General features: G+C 38.8%; 1 protein-coding gene across 1 annotated transcript; it reads left to right on the top strand.

Moving 5' to 3' along the window:
* The first annotated feature begins 2652 nt into the window (after positions 1 to 2652).
* LOC105916363 (mortality factor 4-like protein 1) lies at positions 2653 to 16523 on the top strand. Its single transcript, XM_012850829.3, has 12 exons — positions 2653 to 2839; positions 3235 to 3281; positions 3388 to 3455; positions 3597 to 3683; positions 5624 to 5704; positions 6531 to 6556; positions 7008 to 7096; positions 9008 to 9109; positions 12396 to 12484; positions 13017 to 13189; positions 15269 to 15353; positions 15802 to 16523. Exons 1-12 carry the CDS (start codon positions 2800 to 2802, stop codon positions 15884 to 15886), a joined length of 972 nt encoding a protein of 323 aa, XP_012706283.2. The 5' UTR covers positions 2653 to 2799; the 3' UTR covers positions 15887 to 16523.
* Positions 16524 to 18498: the final 1975 nt, after the last annotated feature.

The following is an 18498-nucleotide window of genomic DNA, read 5'->3' as shown; positions in this document are numbered from 1 at the left end:
TCGCTCATGCAAAAGGAGGAACACTATAAAAGAATATTCGATTTGTCTTGGTCAAATCAAACGCAATCACTGGAGTGCCTTAAAAGGAAAAGCATGTCCAGAAAACGCAGGGTCCTCAGGAACCTTTTTTTTTAATGATTGATGAGGTAATTATGGTACTAATGGAGTTTCTCTAGCACTCTTAGGGCCATTTTTCAAAATTGTGTTTTAAAGCATTTTGTTTTTCATGGCTTAGTGGGTGGGAAACGAGTTTGAAATTTTAACAATTGATCTTTTTTTTACTTAGCTCTCAAATCGTATTCTGTAAAAAGGCAAATCATCAGGGAAATCATTTGTAAAAGAGCCTATTGTATCTATAAAAATATTATACGTAGATTTGATCGCACAATTTTGAAAAATATTAACTGGATATAAACAGTACTTTTGAAGACTTATTTGTGGAGTACCAGTGCTTGGGCTATTTCTCTTAGTTTTTACTGGTAAAACTAAACTTACACGCTGTAAGCAGACACACTACCTTTATTTTCTAATTGTCCAACACACACACGCACACATTTTTTTACTTGAGGCTGAGAGGGAATATTTTCTGCTCACTTTACCTCCAAAGTGAGGATTTTGATGTAAATTGAGGACCTTTTTGTCTGGGCTGGGGGTTAGGTTTAACACTAAGGTGTCAGTTAAGTTTAGGTTAGGGTTAGGAGACAATACATATACTGTCTATGCATACATATATATATATATATATATATATATATATATATATATATATATATATATATATATATATATATATATATATATATATACATATACAGGTACGTCTCAAATATGTTTAATATTGTCTGAAAGTGCAATATTTTTCGCCAGTCATCTCCAAAAGTGAAACTTATATACAGAATCATTACACATAGCGAATCATATTATAAGCATTTGTTTCTTGTAATTTTCACAGTTATGGCTGCCAGATAATGAAAACTATAAATTCAGTGTCTCAGAAAATTAGCGTATTGTGAAAAAGGTTCATTATTAGAAACTCATGGTGTCACCATCTAACCAGCTAATTAACTCAAAACACCTGTCAAGGTTTTCTGAGCCTCGGTCTCTCACTCTGGGTCCCTATGCAATACAATGGGGAAGACTGCTGACTCAGCAGATGTCCAGAAGACGGTGATTGGCACTCTTCACAAGAAGTGGGCTGAGGCTTGAGTTGGTGAATGAAGAGCCACCACACACAGACGAATACCAGACATGGGTTACAAATGTTGCATCCCTCACGTCAAGCCACTCCTGAACCAGAGGCAACATCTCACCTGGATTAAGGACAAAAAGAACTGGACTATTACATGATAGTCTGAACTCCTGTTTTCAGATTAAAGCAAATTCTGCATTTCATTTGAAAATCAAGGTCCTAGAGGCTGAAGGAAGATTCCACATCGCTTCACGTTCATTGTGAAGTTTCCACTGCTAGTGATGGTTTAGGGTGCCATGTCATCTGCTGGTTCTGGTCCACTGGGTTTTCTGAAGTCCGCAGTCAATGCAGCCATCCATCAGGAAATTCCAGAGCATTTCATGCTTCCCCCTGCTGTCAAGCTGTATGGAGATGCTGATTTTATTTTCCAGCAGTACGTCGCACCTGAACTCTCTGCCAAATGTACCAAAAGCTGCTTCAGTGACTTTGGTGTTCCTGTTTTTGATTGGCCAGCAGACTCTCCTGACCTGAACCCCATGGAAAATCTGTGAGCTGTTGTCAGGAGGCAGCAATCTGGGCTTCCATCACGCCTATGCAGAACCACATGCTTATGGCCTCTATCCCATGGCACGCTGATGCAGTAATTCATGCAAGATGAGGCACAACCAAGTACTGAGTGCATAGACTCTGGCTAAAATAACCTCACTGTTGAACAGTATCTCCTACACATGAAGCTGTTGCAGAGCTGGAGAGCTCCTTCAGTGACAGACTGCTGCTGCATCCTCGATGCTCAAAGTATCACTATTGCAGATCCTTCTTCCCAGCAGCTGTTTGACTTTATAACCATCACTGCTCTCAATGAACCCATCAAGTGTTTACATCCCTGCTGGTTTTAAACAGTGTTTTGCGTCTGTTGGTGTCTTTCTTGCTCAAATAGGGTTTGCACATTTGTAATAAACAAAAACTCAGTTGCACAATCCTTTGATTTCTTGAGTATGGTATTTTTGAGAGCTGCAGTTTTTCTCTTCTGTCAATTTGCTCTTTGCTGCTGGTACACCTGAAATTCCCCACTGTGGGACAAAGGATCCTTCTTTTCCATCCTTTTTGCAGTAGCCTAATCGCTGACTTTAAGTTTTTGATAATTTTTCTGTCATCTGTCATAGAGGTTACTCTTAGCCAAGTGATTTCGTGTTAGATTGTCACTGCCATTGAGCACCTTTTGCTGTTGGGAATTGGCACTGGTTAAATAAACCCAAATGTGTCGGACCGAATTATTTGAAACCATATCCTGATCGGGATTCTTTATCTGGATCAGCATTTTTAAGTTAATTTGGTGCTATATAAAAATCGCTGGGGGAAAAAATAAAATAAAGCAACTGTTCATCTTTAAAATAAGCCGCATGCCATGATAGATAATTATTTGTCCGAGTTTCGGGTGCAGCGCGTGAACGCACCACGGCTCTGACGCTCCACGGTGGTCAGGTGACCCGCAGCAGTAAAGCCGATCTCTGGCTTCTTCCTCGATGTCGGAGGGTGCTGTGTCTGGAAGAAATGGGCTCTGGCAATGCTCGAGTTTGATCACTCAGAGATCCGACCAGCTGAGTCTGTGAATGGCGCCAAAACAGGACCCTAAACCGAAATTTCAAGAAGGTCGGTGGGGGGGGACAACGACGCGGATGGTGGCTGTCTGTGCATGTCTGGATGAGGAGGGGGGCGGGTTTGTTATTGTTGTTTATTCTGCTGGACCATGGTGCTCGGTCGGCAGGGCTTTGCTGCAGTTTTTGCAATGAATAAGCTGATGGAAATCTTCCAAGAAGCGATCATTTGCAGCGAGTCGTTTAACGATTGCGCGATTTTCATATCAATTTCCGACAAATCCCGGGCTAAGCTGTCATAATGATAGGTCATGGATCAATCAGCTGGCCCAGGAAACTCACTGACGGTGCATGCATGAGCCACTGGCAGCAAAATGCAGTTTTTAAGCGTCATATAGAGTCTGACACGTTTGTTTAGTTTGTTTGCAATGATTTTCTCTTACTTTCCAGGTGAAAGGGTCCTGTGCTTTCATGGGCCCCTGCTCTACGAGGCCAAGGTTTGTCTCCCTGGTGGCGTTTTGGGTGTTATTCTCTGTGTCTTTAAAAAAAAACAGGGACGTCAGGCATCATCTGAACAGGTCTGTGTCTTTTCTTGCTTCGCAGTGTGTCAGAATCAGCATAAAGGACAAACAGATAAAATACTTCATTCACTACAGCGGCTGGAACAAAAAGTGAGCAGCATGTGATCACCCCCCCCCCCCCTCCCCCAGCATCTGCTGCTGTTGGATTTCATTTTTATATATTTAATGTGAATCAAATCAGAGAGATTGTGTTTCATGAGGTCAGTCCTGTATTTATTTTCTCTTTTGCAGCTGGGATGAATGGGTTCCTGAAAGCAGAGTTCTCAAATATGTGGACAGCAACCTTGCAAAACAAAGAGAGCTTCAAAAGGCCAATCAGTGAGTTGCTGCTCTTGTGCATAGATGTGTTGCTGATGTGAGTCTGTGGGTCCGATGGGACATCTCTTGAAAATTTCTGATGTGACTAATTCAAAAGATTTCAGCGGTATTATACAGCACATCCACAATTCTTGGTACGAGGACCTTTCCTATAACATCTCTCTAGGTTGCTGCACACCGAGAAAGCGATCATAGACTATTTATTTTTGCTAAATCTCTCTAGGTCCTGTCTTATGCGCTCCTCTCTTCAGTTCACCCCACAGGTTCTCTGAAATGACCTTTTAGGAAGGTTGATTTTAAACTTGGCCATATGTTTTGGATCATTATCTGGCTGGGAGACCCATTGATGATCCCTTTTTAAGTTTACTGGCAGAGGCCTCTAAACGTAAATTTAAAATATTCTGTCAGTTGGAAAAAGTTCACAATCCCATGTTTTCTAACAATGTTCCCAGAGCATCCCTGGTCCTCCGCTGAGCTTAACAGAGGACATGAGATGTTTTTCCTCCTGTGTTTTTACAGCTCACCAACTTGTAGCAACTGAAGGCAAGGCAAGGCAAATTTATTTATATAGCACAATTCAGTACAGAGACAATGCAAAGTGCTTTACATGATTAAAATATAGGAATAAAAGCAAGTAGGGATAGAATGTAGAAACAAAAAAGAACATTTAAAAACAGTAAAACAGTTTAACTTGAGCATTCAAAGGCAATTTTAAACAGATGTGTTTTTAATCTTGATTTAAAGGAACTCAGGCTTTCAGCACTTTTACAGATTTCTGGAAGTTTGTTCCAGATAAGCGGAGCATAGGAACTAAATGCTGCTTCTCCGTGTTTGGTTCTGGTTCTAGGTTCTGCAGAGTAGACTGGAGCCAGAAGACCTTAGTGGTCTAGAGGGTTGATACACTGATAACAAGTCTGTGATGTATTTAGGTGCTAAGCCATTAAGGGATTTATAGACTAACAGAAGGATTATAAAGTCTATTCTCTGAGATACAGGGAGCCAGTGTAAGGACTTTAGAACTGGGGTTATGTTCTCTACTTTCTTAGTCTTAGTGAGGACGCGGGCAGCAGCGTTCTGGATCAGCTGCAGCGGTCTGATCCACTTTTTAGGCAGACCTGTGAAAACACCGTTAAAGTAATCAATTCTACTAAATATAAACGCATGGATTAGTAGAAATCCTTTTTGATTTGAAAAGTCAGTTTTATCTTTGAAAGCTCACAGCTGTGTGGGGAACATGGCCGACTTCACGTGTGTTTCCAGAGTAGCCAGATGGAGCCGCCCCTGCTCCATGTAGGCGAAGGAGTGATGAACTTGGGTCCTCATCCAGTCTTTTTGTTACAAATCCGGCTGATTTAATGCTTGGACTAGGTAGGTCTGATTTAGTGTCGATAATTTGTTGCCATTTCCTGACAATTGAAGCTCAACACTCATCTGCCTTATTTAAACGACGTGTTTCCTTGTCTCTGCTATTAAGAGTGGCTAAGACAGTTGGATGTGCGGACATCGTATTTATAACCCAGGAAAACAGGAAACCGCGGATCATTCATCAAGTTTATTAACTCAACATGACACACAAATGCTTAAGTTGGATTTATTTGCATTTCTTAAGAAGTAAAATGTCTAGCAAAGGAAATGTACCCCCCCCCCCCCCCCACACACACACACACACATAAAATACCATTTTATTTCTTAATGTGGGTTTTCGTCTTGTTATATAAATGTGCTCTAATTCAATGCTGAATTGTTCCATTTCTTTAGCTTGACATGATGCTGCTGCAATAAAAGATGAAGTCATTGCAAGTCTTTTTATACATATGTCCCAATAAGTAGTAGTGGATGCTGCACATATCTATAAATGTTTGCTGAAGCTCTTTATAATACTGTGCGTGGCTGGTTAAAGGTGATTCAGAATATTTTCTTCTGTTTTTCTTCTGTACCAGGGATCATTATGTTGAGGGAAAGATGAGGGGTTTGGCGCCAAGCAAGAAGATTGCTGCTGTGCAGCAAAAAAATGTTGATCTGTAAGTTTATTTGTTTTTCTATTTCATATTTCCCCGCATGCATGTTGGTGTAAAATCGCAATCATCCCCGTTCTGGAAAACCCTAAGAACTGGAATACAGTCTGACTAAAAGAAAGCAGATACAACATTTCCAGGGACAAGAAAAATAAGTTCAGATGATTTTCATTCCAGAAATCTGAATTATCTATGTATCTATTCAGTACAGTGGCGGTCCACTGGATTTTTTATTATTTTTTTTATATCCATGAACACTCTGAATGTCCGTATGCATGTTTGGCCAGATGAATAGATTGCCTTCTACTGAAGGTCAAATAGAGCGAGGGGAACATCAGGGTGACAGAAAGTAAAGAGTGAGGAAAATACAGGTTACTAGCTCTTTGTGTCATTGTTATAATATTAAACAACAAAACTGAAATTGCCCACTTTCCACAGCATTGTGCATTATATATTTTAATTTGAACTACTTATTATAATTATTCTGAATGTGATTAGTTGAGTTAGTACAGAGAACTGAGTTTTCACTCAAATGCACAATATGGGAAAAACATAAAACCGTGAAAGCAGATAAATCAGCAGGTTTACAAATAATTATTGTCATTAATATCAGACCCACAAGAAACAAACATGTTCAAAAATTAATGAAAGGGCTTACTGTTAAATTTTTTTTTTTTTTTTTCTAAACCTGAAAAAAGTTCTAACATGGAGCATTTCTGCACTAAACTAAATTATAAAAGTTTTTTAAGTGAATTTGTTGGCCCTTGCGATACGTCTGTTTTGAAAGTGTCATGCTGACTCCCTTTCATGTCTATATTTTTTTACATTCTAGGAAGATTAAAAAGGCAAAACAGAAAAGTGAGTAAAATACGTTGACATGTTTATGGCTGCTTTGTTCATTTTGATTAGTTTTTGAAGAGGAATAATTTACACTGTTTGAAAGTCTGCTATAGTACATGGATATTTTTGTTAAAAATGTAAATAGAAAGTGATCTTTACTCCTTTTTTTTAGGATACACAAGCATTTAACATTTATTATATACCTACCAATTAAGATTATTTTAGGTCACATTCCCCAGATATATTTACATTTTTGATTTAAACACAAGGAAACACTGTTATACTTTATTTTATTACAGCTTTGTGCTTCAGTTTTTCACTTTGTAAGTAGTTTGAAGAAATGTATAAAAACAACAAGGAAAACAAAATGAACACAGTAAATAGCATTATGAGATACTGAAGCTAAGGTGACTCTATATTGATTGTACCTACGGTTATACACACTTCATTTGGTGGTTCTGTTGTCCAGTCCCCGGGTCGGGTGAAGGAACCAGCAGTGGAGAAACGCCCCAGGCACCACGGAAGAAACGAGCTCGGGTTGACCCGACTGTCGAGAGTGTACGTATCGAGCCAAATTGGAAATCGTCTTGGGTTTACGGCTTTTTGCTGTGAGTGTTTTATATGTCCGTCCTCGTGTAAAGCAGTGGGAAACAGAAAGCTCATGCTTAAGCGCTTCTGTGTCGCTGCGTTCACGGAAAAAGGCAAACACTCTTGGTCTTTCCTTTCTCCATCAGGAAAAAATAAAAGTCATCCTTACCAAAACTGTAGAATCACAAATTTACCATAAGAGTAGACAGAAGATTCTGATCATTTATTAAGTCTGCTGCGTTGTAGAGAAATATTTTCTTTTGCACTGCTGCTTCAGATTGTTGAGGTTTGCACAACAGACTACCAAAGCATTTCAGCCACTTTAAGCTCAGGTTTTTGTTGGCTGTGTACAAGCATTTTTTTTTACATATTTTCTACAAAATATGAAAAAAATATATATATTTGTTGCTGTGTTTGAGGTCATCGTTTTATTGTATGGCACCTTTTAGACGAGCTCCACTTGTCTAAGGGATGCTCCACCATCTGACTTTAGAGTAGTTTACAGGCTTCATTTGGTAGCTGCTCGCTGTCCTGTGTAGGGATGGACCGTATGTCTGCAACGTTGATATCAGCCAATGTTGGTGGATTTTCTTTTGACAAACCGGTATCGGTCCGATCAGTAAAAGTGGGCCGATATTAACAATCAATGATTATTTTCATCTTGGTGCCGTTTGTGTATGTATTTCCAGAGGGTGATGGCCTAGGTTTGAGACTTGAAATTAAGCCCAGACCCTCACCCCTCCACCACCATGCTAAACTATTAGCAAGAGGGTTTTGTTCTCATATGCTGTGCTTGGTCTTTAGCTAGATTTAGTCTTCAGATTATCCCAAACATGGTTTACTGTTTTCCAAATGACTCGTAACCTTGGGGTCTGAGCAGATTTAGCTCCGCAAACCAACACTTTTCTGACTCATTGTTTTAGAAAAGCAAGGCTTTAGTGTCTAAATTTAAAATGCATTTGCTAACACGGCCAGAGCCTAAAAGGTGAAGTCATCTCTGGTGTTTTCATCTCGTGAAGAGGGATTCTAACTGTAGAAATATGGGCTCTTAAGTTGTTTCAAAGTAATCTTAGTTTCATCCCATTCTGGCGTAACCGGCTCTAGTTACTGCTAGTTGCTGCTGATGTCTTTCCACCTTTGCATGGTTAACACCCAGTTAAAGCTCCACGGCAGCAGAAGCTCGTACCTTTTGCTCTTAGCTAGTGTTAATGATCAGCTAGTCAAACAAATGCTTTCATATTTTTATTTTTAAGGTCTATTTATGGGTTTTAAAACGAATCATAACACAAAAAGCTAATTTGTCATATAGTGTTCATCATCAGAGGTTGTTTAGTCCAGTTTAATGGAGTAAAAAGTAGAAGATTTGTGAGTATTTTTCTTTTTCTTTTATGTTTAACCATGTTAATTAAAGGATGTTTTCCACCAGCACAAAGCCACTACTAGTGATGTGTTGACATTCTCTAAACAATGTATAATCTGACCTTTTCTTTAAATGTGAGAAAAAGGAAAAGTTCCATAGTTCAACATTTCAAATGACTTTTCCCCCTTTTTATTAATACTAACTGCATTTCTTATTCTGTGGAAAGACAAGGCGTTGAAATGTTAGCAGGACTGTACCTTTGTGTGACTGATGTTCATTGTGGTTAAATTCTGTGTGATCTTTTGTTGTTGTTGTCGTTTTCTGTGGGATGGCAGTAACTGTCCCAGGTGAAAATGAGCTTTATTTTGCCCATTTAGAAAGAGAAACGGAGCATGTGATCTGAATCTGCTCTGTTTCTTACTGTATTTAGTTTAAATCTTAAAAAATGTCTTGTAATACCAGTAAATTAGCTCCAAGAGCAGCAAGAAAACACTCTCTAGATGTAGTTTGTGTGTTTCCAGGAGGAAATGTTTGCGAACCGTGTGGAGGTGAAAGTGAAGATTCCTGAGGAGCTGAAACCGTGGCTGGTGGACGACTGGGACCTAATCACACGACAGAAACAGGTGGGCAGAAAAAAAACCACCCTGATACACATTTCCTGTCTCCCACGTCGGCTCAAGAGTTAAACTGGCTGCACAGTAAAAAAAAAAATACATAAGAAAAAAAATAGGCATGCTGTACCAGGGAGAAATTAAATGACGGGAAATATTCAGCAAACGTTTATCAAATAAACCAGAGAGGGGATTACAGTTAAAACCTGCACAAATCTGCTGTTTCTGAAACTGCATTTGATTATAACCAAGGCCAAAAAAGCTCTAAGCCGATCCCACAGGCTGAACACAACAATCCGACTTTAATGTGAAAAGTATGAGAAGTATACCTTAATATCATGGGTGATCTTAGATATAGTGTCATGGTTTGTAGTGGACTCAAATGCAGAGAGGTAGTATGTAGTTATTGGTGGATTTAATTAAAATGCGAAACTCAAAAAATTACGGTGGGGAATAACTAGACACAGTAACATATATAAATATAAGAAACACAGGATGACCAGGGGAAAACTTGATGTAAGGAAAATAATTAGGATAACTAAGAAAAGACTGAGATATCAAACAAGGAATAAAATATAATCTAAAGATACTGAAATGCCAAAACAGAATAAAAACCAAAAACTGTGCAGATCGTGACTGAATGCAGTCTTTATTGGTTATCAAGCCATGAAGAGCAACACTGCAAGACCATTTCCAAACGGCTTGGGGTCCATTTACCCCAGAGGTATGTCCAGCGGAAAACATTAGAGACGGTTGCCAGTCTTCCCAGAAGTACATGTTCCACACCAAGTTCAGCTCAAGGTCAGGCTGTGCATTTGCCAGTAAACCCACTAACAACCTCAGCGCTCCAGCTCAGACTTGACAGCCCCTGATAGCGTTTTAAACGCCCCTGACTGTGCAGCTGCAGGCTGGCAGGAGAAGGCCTTGTTGCACTAAGGACAATACAGAAGCATGACTTTCACTCACAAGGTTGCATCATCAAAACTAAAAAAACCTTTGGAACAATGTGCTTTTGGAGACTTGAGACAAACCACAGCAAAGTAAATACAGTGGCTTGCAAAAGTATTCATGCTTTTGCACAATGGCCCTTTCAGTTTTTTATTTGTAAATTAGTTTTTTAATCATGTATAATTTTCTTTCTACAGTTGTATACCACTTTGTGTTGGTCTTTCACATAAAGTTGCAATAAACTATATTTATGTTTGTGGTTGTGGTGTGACAATATGTGGAAAGGTTCAAGGGGTATGAATACTTTTGCAAGCCACTGTATGCTAATTCATCCATCTGACAGGTTAAGTCTCCAAGGCTGATACTCAGTCTGGAAAAGAATGAGATCTGAGTTCAATATTTTCCAGTTCTGGAAAAGTATGGAAAAATATAATGGAAAAATATTTGTATTTTCACATTTAATTCTGTAATGTACTATCTACTACTACTTCTACTTCCTTCATAGTGGTTCACAAATTCAACGAGTATTTCCTAAGTGTCGGCCCAAAAACTGGCAGAAAAGAAATCCCTGATCCTGCGATAACGGAGAGCTGCAATGAGGTACTCACAACAGCAAAAATCCAAATTTAATGTTTCTTACAGCAGTGGAAGATAGAGAGAGTTCATTGTTAGTGAATGTAAAAATAAAAGCTCCCCTGACTGTGCTGGGATTGATATGACTACAGTCAAAAGAGTCATCCATGCAATTGTTAAATCACTGACTCACTATTCAAACGGGTAAATTTCTAAACAAAAAGAAAACGGCAAAGAATACTATTGTACAAAACTGGAGATAGGCAACAATTTACAAACTGTAGTCCGGTTTCTCTATTTCCACAATTTTCCAAGATTTTAGAATAACTCTTTCTTCACAGACTGGAGAATGTCATTGATGATGCAAACTACCTTCTGAAAGGCAGGATAGATTTAGATCCCAGAGATGAACAGGGTTGGCCGTTCTGGAATTAATGGAGGAAATCACCAGCTCCATCATAATAGATGACACAAGTTTGCTTTAGGTCCGTTTGTTAATCTAAAAAAAACATTTGACTCATTCGATCACAATATATCAGGAAATTACAGCATTATGGTTTATGAGGTTGGGGAGGAGGGGGTGGGGTGGGGGGGTTCTGGAGTGGATAAAGAGCTTTTTAAGTTTCGCTAATTTGTGAAAATGGGTGATTATCAGTTGTCATTCTTGGACATTGCTTGTGGTGTCCCCCAGGGGTCAGTATTGGGACCAAAAAAGTTTATTCTCTAAACAAATAAGGTTTCAAAAGGATTTGTTTGTTTTGTTTGCAGATGATAAAAGTATTTTCTGTTAATCACAGAAGCTTTTAGATGATATCACAAAAGAGAAGAATAAGCTAAAAAAAACTAAAGCAAATTGTCCTTTAATTTAATTTATATAACGCCAATTCACATCACGTCATCTCAAGGCACTTTACAAAGTCAATTCAATCAAACCATACAGAGAGATTGGTCAAAAAGTTTCCCATCTAAGGAAACCCAGCTACTCTTCAGTGATTTTTACCAAACCTGGGCTACTGTGTAGCAGTCTAGGGTAACACCTACAGGACATCACTCAGCTCTCCACACTGCAGAAAAGAGCCATTACGATGTTTCATAAGGCTGGCTATCACCACCACACTAATCCATTATGCATTACTTATTGCTTGCTGAAATTGTCTGATCTGGTAGAATTTCAAACCTCACAGTTAATGTATAAATCCAGAAATAAACAGCGACCAGACAGCATACAAAAACTTTGTGTTGAGAGAGAGGGAAGGCATTATTAGAGGGATAATCCAAATTTCTAAATCTTATGAGCTCAAACAAACATGAAGAGAATGCGCATTTCAATGAGTGGTATGAAGGTCTGGAATAAACTGATGAACTAAAGTATATGTGTGTGTGTATAAAATTTCATTATCTGAAGTAATTTTTTCATTCATTCATTCTTACTTCCCTACTTTCCTTCCTTGTGTCCTTCCCTTCTTCCTTCACCGTGTCCTTTTTTGTGTCTTCCTTTGTTTAATTTGCTTGGGTCCTTTTTTTTCTTTCTTTCCTTTTGTCCTTGCCTCATTCCATCCTCACTTCCCGCCTTATACCCTTTCAGGCCAGATGAGGAAAACGGGATTCTTGTGTCCTGTGTTATGCAGAAAATGCAAAAGTAAAGCAAGCTAGACCCACCCTGGCTGACAGAGATCCTACAGAAATGTTTTAATTATCCTCCTGAAGGAAATGTGAACACATTTATGCATAATGACCTTCAGATTTGAATGGACACCATTTCCTTTCTTGCTTCCAGTTATTTCATTTGCCTGCCAAGAAGAATGTGGAGGCGATCTTGGAGGACTATGCAAACCACAAGAAATCAAAAGGAAACTCTGACAACAAGTAAGGCACCCCCCCCCCCCCCCCCCCCCCACACACACACACACACACGCTCCCCTGATGTTCACTGAATGTCAAAGACAAGAAGCATCAATGTCCTGTCACTTAAACATCCAGCCTCGCTTTGTGTCCACCTAATTACACCACCTGTCACATAATGCGTTTTCTGCTTTAGCGTCTTCACTTTCCTTCTCCGGACGGCTTTATTGGCTCATTTTACACAGGAGGAGCTGAGCTTGTGCAGTTGCTTCCACTGTAATTGCACCTCATGCCGGCTGAATTTAAAATGCCATGAGAAAAAACATTTTCTACTTCTCAGCTCGTTCACAGTGGAGTTTCCAGGGCATTGGTGTGTTTTTCCTGGTTTCTACAGCTTTAGCAAAGCCGAACAAGCATTTTTAATGGTGGCGTTTTTAGTGAGAGACGGTTGTTCAGATAACTTTTTCGCTCGATGGCTGCAGTCCTCATTCTCCACTCAAACTCTACTTGCATGCTTTCAAGGTGCTGTTGTGATTATCCGTGCTTTTCTTTGCAGGGAGTACGCGGTCAACGAGGTGGTGGCCGGGATTCGGGAGTACTTCAACGTCATGCTGGGCACTCAGCTGCTTTACAAGTTCGAGAGGCCACAGTACGCCGACATCCTGTCTGAACGCCCCGACGTCCCCATGTCTCAGGTGTACGGCGCCCCACACCTGTTGCGTCTGTTTGGTGAGTGCAAACGGAAAAGCAAGGAATGAAATATCACAATGCATGCACATTTTATTAAGAAGCATGCGCTAATATTTATTTTGGACCATGCGACTAGTGTATTTACTTTGCTAGAAGCTAGACTGCCTTTCTAGCATCAGAGTGGGCTTTATTTTTGCTCAAAATGAATCCATGATAAGCCCAACAGGAAGCATCACTACTGTATAATCAAGACCTATAGAGGGAAGCATTCTGCATATCAAATAATAGTCATATATTCTGTATATGGTTTTACTTTACTGGATACTTGAGCCCACAAAAAAAACAAAAGTGTCAAATAAAACTAAGGAGGACATTTGGATCCATGATAAGCTTTTGCTAAGAGATGAAATGGATCTTTCTGCAAAAAAACAAAGTTGATCTAAGTTAACTATGGTTGTGTTACAGAATTAAAGATAACAGACACAAAGTTCAAAAACACTATCATACGGCCACGCCACACATCAAACAGCTATTTTACTGTGTTAAAACAAAGGAAGCATGCACAGTTTTAAACGTGCTCAGCCCCCAATTATCATTTTTATCACTAATATTCTTATTGTGTTGTATATACTTGTCATCTGAATTATAATGATAACAATGATGATGGCGACTTTCCAGTGAGCTGCTTTTCAGGTTCATAATCGCATCATTACTCAAACATACAGAATGAACACAAACTGGATGGTAAAATAACTGAGAACTGAATCATTTGAGCTGCAAGAACCCTTTTGTGAGACTAAAGCTGATCTTTAGTTGTTGTTTTTTTTATTATTGTAGGTAAAGAAAAAAAAAATTACATTAATTATTTTTAATAATTCTGTCTGAACTGATCATCACCCGAAGCTTGCTCATCTCTTCCACATTAAGCTGAAAATATCCCGCTTGTCGAAAGGTCACACAAAGTTTTGGACTCCTCTGAAATAAATCAAAACGGCAATAGTCTTATTATGAACGCTGTTGTTTAACTTTGCTGGGTGCAGATACAAGGATACAGCTGCCGACCTGCATAAAGGATAAGTTTCACATGGTGCAATTTATTCTTTTAAACAGAAATTGTTTTTTAGTATGTGATCAATATCTTTGCATACTCGCATTTGGGAGTTATTTAACCTACTAAATTAGATTGTGAATGCTGGTTTTATTTGCAAACAAGGAAAAAAAATGTGTTAGTAGTAACAAAAGCAAGTTAGTAGTATGAGTAACAAAAGCACCTAAATATGTTATTGCATTGTGTATTTGGGCGTACTTTTGTTAATGCATATAATTACGTATTAACAAAAGTAATTGCACATTTTAATGTAAACCGGCATACAGAATTATATTAGTATTAATTTTTGGTATGTATTCAATATTCTTTTGCTGCTATGTACCGTAAAATAATTTAAACTGTTGCTGGGTCCAGGCAGAAAGACTGGCGCCTGATTGGTTTACTTTCACAGTGAGTTCACTTCAGACCAATCACCTTGACTGGAGATGTTGATCAAAAGACTAATTGGTTAAAGAAAAATAATAGTCACTACGATTTTCTGCAGCATGAAATTCTTTCAGTAGAATTCAAATTGTTCTATGGGGGCAGGAATATTAATTAATTATTTGCATGTGAATATTAATTAAATGTATTATTTGCATGTGTTTCCAAAAAATGTCATGACCTTTTTTTTTTTTTTTTTTTTTTTTTTTTTTTATCAATGCCTGCCACCTTTGGACTAACATAGTAATTATTACAGTAACTTTTTAGTTTACTGAACAATAAACAAATATCACACCGTTTCTTGCTCATCTTCTTATGTGTTTGCGTAACAAGGGAAGTTAGCGTAATATATGCCGTAAAGTCTAAAACTTTGGGTTTCTTTTTCTTGCATGCAGTAAACCTTTAAAAACAAGACACTAAGCTTTTCTGAAATTTACTTTTTTAGTTAAATGTAATCATTTTATGTGTAACATAATGGCTTTGAGTAGTCTTATTTATTTACGTTGTTACAGGAAAAACTAAAAGCATATAATGAAAACCTAATTATCTTTATTATCTCCGCTTTGCATCTTGTCCTCCATGAACAGTTCGTATCGGAGCCATGCTGGCGTACACTTTACTGGACGAGAAGAGTCTGGCTCTGCTGCTCAGTTACCTCCAAGATTTCCTCAAGTAAGCGCCCATCACAGCGCGTTCGTCTGAGTCTCAAATGATCTGTTTCTTCCTTCCAGTTCCATGCTAGCGCAGCCGCTCTTGCTGGAAATACGTTGAAACGGCAGCCATGAAATCCATTTTCTGCTCAGGATACAGTTTTATTTTATTTGATGTTTTTTTGCTCAGAACGGCTCTGCCTGTAGCTGCAAATTACTGCAGATGGATATTTGAGAAGGGAACGTGTAGATTATTCATTGCAGATGTTTTATTTATTTTGATAGTTCTGACTAAAAAGGACAGCATGCACAACCTAAAAATGCAGTACTTGGGCGTAAGAGTTTAGTAACTGAACATTGTTTTATGTGGATTTAATTTGTTGGGTGAACCGATGACTTTCTACAAGCCGTCTGTCACAACCGATTCCATCCTGCTCCACCGGTGACAAACAGTCTCGCTCTTTCTTCAGGTACCTGGTGAAAAACTCGGCCAGCCTCTTCAGTGCCAACGACTACGAGGTCGCCCCCCCTGAGTACCACCGCAAAGCTGTGTGAGAGCTCTCAGCAGCGCAGACACATCACCACCCTGTCAGGCCACAAGTAAAAATAACCATTAGTTCAGTTTGGAGCGACGATTCGGCCGAGCTTTCTCACTTCATCTGACACGTTTCATGTAAAAAGATCTTAGGAGCTTGTGACAGTCTGCAGGAAAGAAGAAAAAAAAAAAACTCATTTTGATATCACTTTGTTTAAAAGGTTACAAAATAAACTGTTTCATTGTCATTTCATCAACCAGCTTTATGGCATTTTTGTGCTTTCCAGCTAAGGTGCTTGTTACTATTGCATGCCTATAATTATTTCTGCTTCTTTGGCCAGATGAGGTGCAACTCATTATTAAACTACGAGGTTTGCAGCCAACCATTAAAATGTTTGTATGTTGTGCATTTATATCAAATTGTAAAAAAAAAAAAAAAAAAAAAAAAAAAGTTGTCCAATATCCATATTGTTCACCATGTCTTTTAATGGTTACATCTTTAAGTGATTTAATGTTGTACTTGTTTTTTTTAAAGGTGTATTTAGTTAAATGTCGCCCACTGCTAAAACACAACAGACTCACAGAAACTTCTTTCTGCTGTGGTACATATCAAACCTCCCAGGATTGTTTTGTAAAAAAAAAAAAAAAAAAAAAAAATCAGGTTTTTATATTCATCTGTTTCAACAGTAGGCTGAAGATTTTCATTTTTTTATGCACATGTGAGTTTACTTTAAAAAACAAACAAACAAAAAACAACAACAAAACAATAAATTCATGATGTGTAAAGGTCATTATTCCGTGACTCTATTTATGTCGCAGACGTAAAACCGTGGAAAATCCCTGCCATCATAAAAGTTCAACCTGTCGTCTGTTTAATTAACCCATGTTCAACGATGTCTCTTGACACAACTGGCTGCATTTGTTCTGTAAATACCCTGTGAGACGTCTGAATTAGTAACGACGACTGAATTATTAAACAATAATTACAGTATGCAACAGCAGTCTGGTTCCTGTTACAACCCGGCACAGCTGGAGTCAGAAGGCTTACGATGAGCAACCAGCTGAACCCCAGATTTATTTGATGAATTGTCCTGCAAAGCACAATGATTTCCAATTAATGAAAATGTCCTGGAAATATATATAAGGAGGGAAAGGTAAAGGTGCATACTGTCACATTAGAGTTAGATGGGATGGATTTTGTCCCATACAGTAGAGTGAGTGAAGCTAGTTATGTAACAGGACACAAGGGGGCAGCATTTCACTCTTGTATTGTCTGATTCCCACAAAAAAAGAGAAAAAATTAAACCTATCTTTGGAGGTTTCTGTGTAAAGATTCCTAATAAAGTGATTCAGTGTTACCAGAGTTTCAACCAAACCTAGCAGGATACCAAAAGGCAGGACTATAGTTAGTGTAGTAAAACTAAAAAACTGGATGAATGCGTTCTAATAGCAAATTAGAACGCATTCAAAAAGCTATTGTACATTAGCTAGAGCGAAAATGACATATTGAACTAAACCAACGATTGAGTTTCAAACTCAGAATATTGACTGTTTTAATATTGGTTTGTAACTCAATAAAAAAAATCATTGCCTGTTTTGGAAGCGTTAATGCCATTATTTCCTACCTTTAATAATATTGGTTGTCGTAGTTATATTGTTATAAAGCCTGGTTAGGCACTTCTACTAAAAGGTATGACTTGTAAGGCTCATGCAGTGTTGAAATGAGCAACACAGTCAAATAAATTGAGTATGACAAGACAAAAGAAATGCAAAATTTCCTTGAGAAATTCTCCAGCTGCTGTTGGCTCTTATTTTGAACTTGAAGTGCTGTCAGGTCTGTGCAGGTGACAGGAACGGTAGTCGCTTGGTTGAGAGCTTATTGGCAGCACTTGTGTGCATCGGTCCTGCAACTTTGTTGATTTTGTCTGTGTCCTTCAAGCAGCAGGATCCCATAACATTGTCCCTTCAGAGCGATTTCTGTGCAATACAGCAACGGAAAACAGGTGTTCCTGCAGAGCGGCAGCACTGTTGGGTCTCAGCCTTCGCTCCGTTAACTATGACCAAGTTCCATGAGGTTTAAGACAGACCACAAAATGGTCTATCTTTGGGCGTTTTTCCTCCCACACAGATCTCTTATCACACAGGAGTAGACTAAGAACGCTGCTAAGAAGCCTACAATGAGTATCTTTCAGCATCCGGCTGTTTTGTGCAGATTTCCACAACACTGGCAGTGGAACCTAAGATGAGGGATAAATCGAGGTTCTGTCTGGAGAAGCTTGATGGCAGAGATATCAGAATTTGATTCAGGAGCCAGTGGCAATCCCATATCTCCAGGTTTAGGGACTTTATTCCATCCTCCAATAAATGATCTCAGTCACAGAGCCAAGATCAACGCAGAATACCTCCAGAACTTGTCAAAACGAGGATGAAATACAGTAGCTTGTCATGGGTCCAGACCTTAATCGAATTTAACGTGCACGTGATCAGCTTGAGGGCTGTACATGAGCCTAGCAAAACAATGCTGGTTGGAAAATGAGAAGCCACCCTGCAGCAAAATGTGACCACCATGAGGAGGCGGCGCCAAGCTGTTGTGGCAACATTTGGACTTTTCACAAGTTGGTCGCTGATGGTA

This window comes from Fundulus heteroclitus, chromosome 4 (genome assembly GCF_011125445.2).
Source record: "Fundulus heteroclitus isolate FHET01 chromosome 4, MU-UCD_Fhet_4.1, whole genome shotgun sequence".
NCBI lineage: Eukaryota > Metazoa > Chordata > Actinopteri > Cyprinodontiformes > Fundulidae > Fundulus > Fundulus heteroclitus.
This window is presented reverse-complemented; position numbering and strand designations above follow the sequence as displayed.

Coding starts and splice junctions, on each gene's coding strand:
- LOC105916363 (XM_012850829.3), top strand. CDS start 2,800: ATGGCGCCAAAACAGGACCCTAAACCGAAATTTCAAGAAG. Junction 12,485..13,016: donor AAAGGAAACTCTGACAACAA/GTAAGGCACCCC, acceptor TTTTCTTTGCAG/GGAGTACGCGGTCAACGAGG. Junction 13,190..15,268: donor ACACCTGTTGCGTCTGTTTG/GTGAGTGCAAAC, acceptor CTCCATGAACAG/TTCGTATCGGAGCCATGCTG.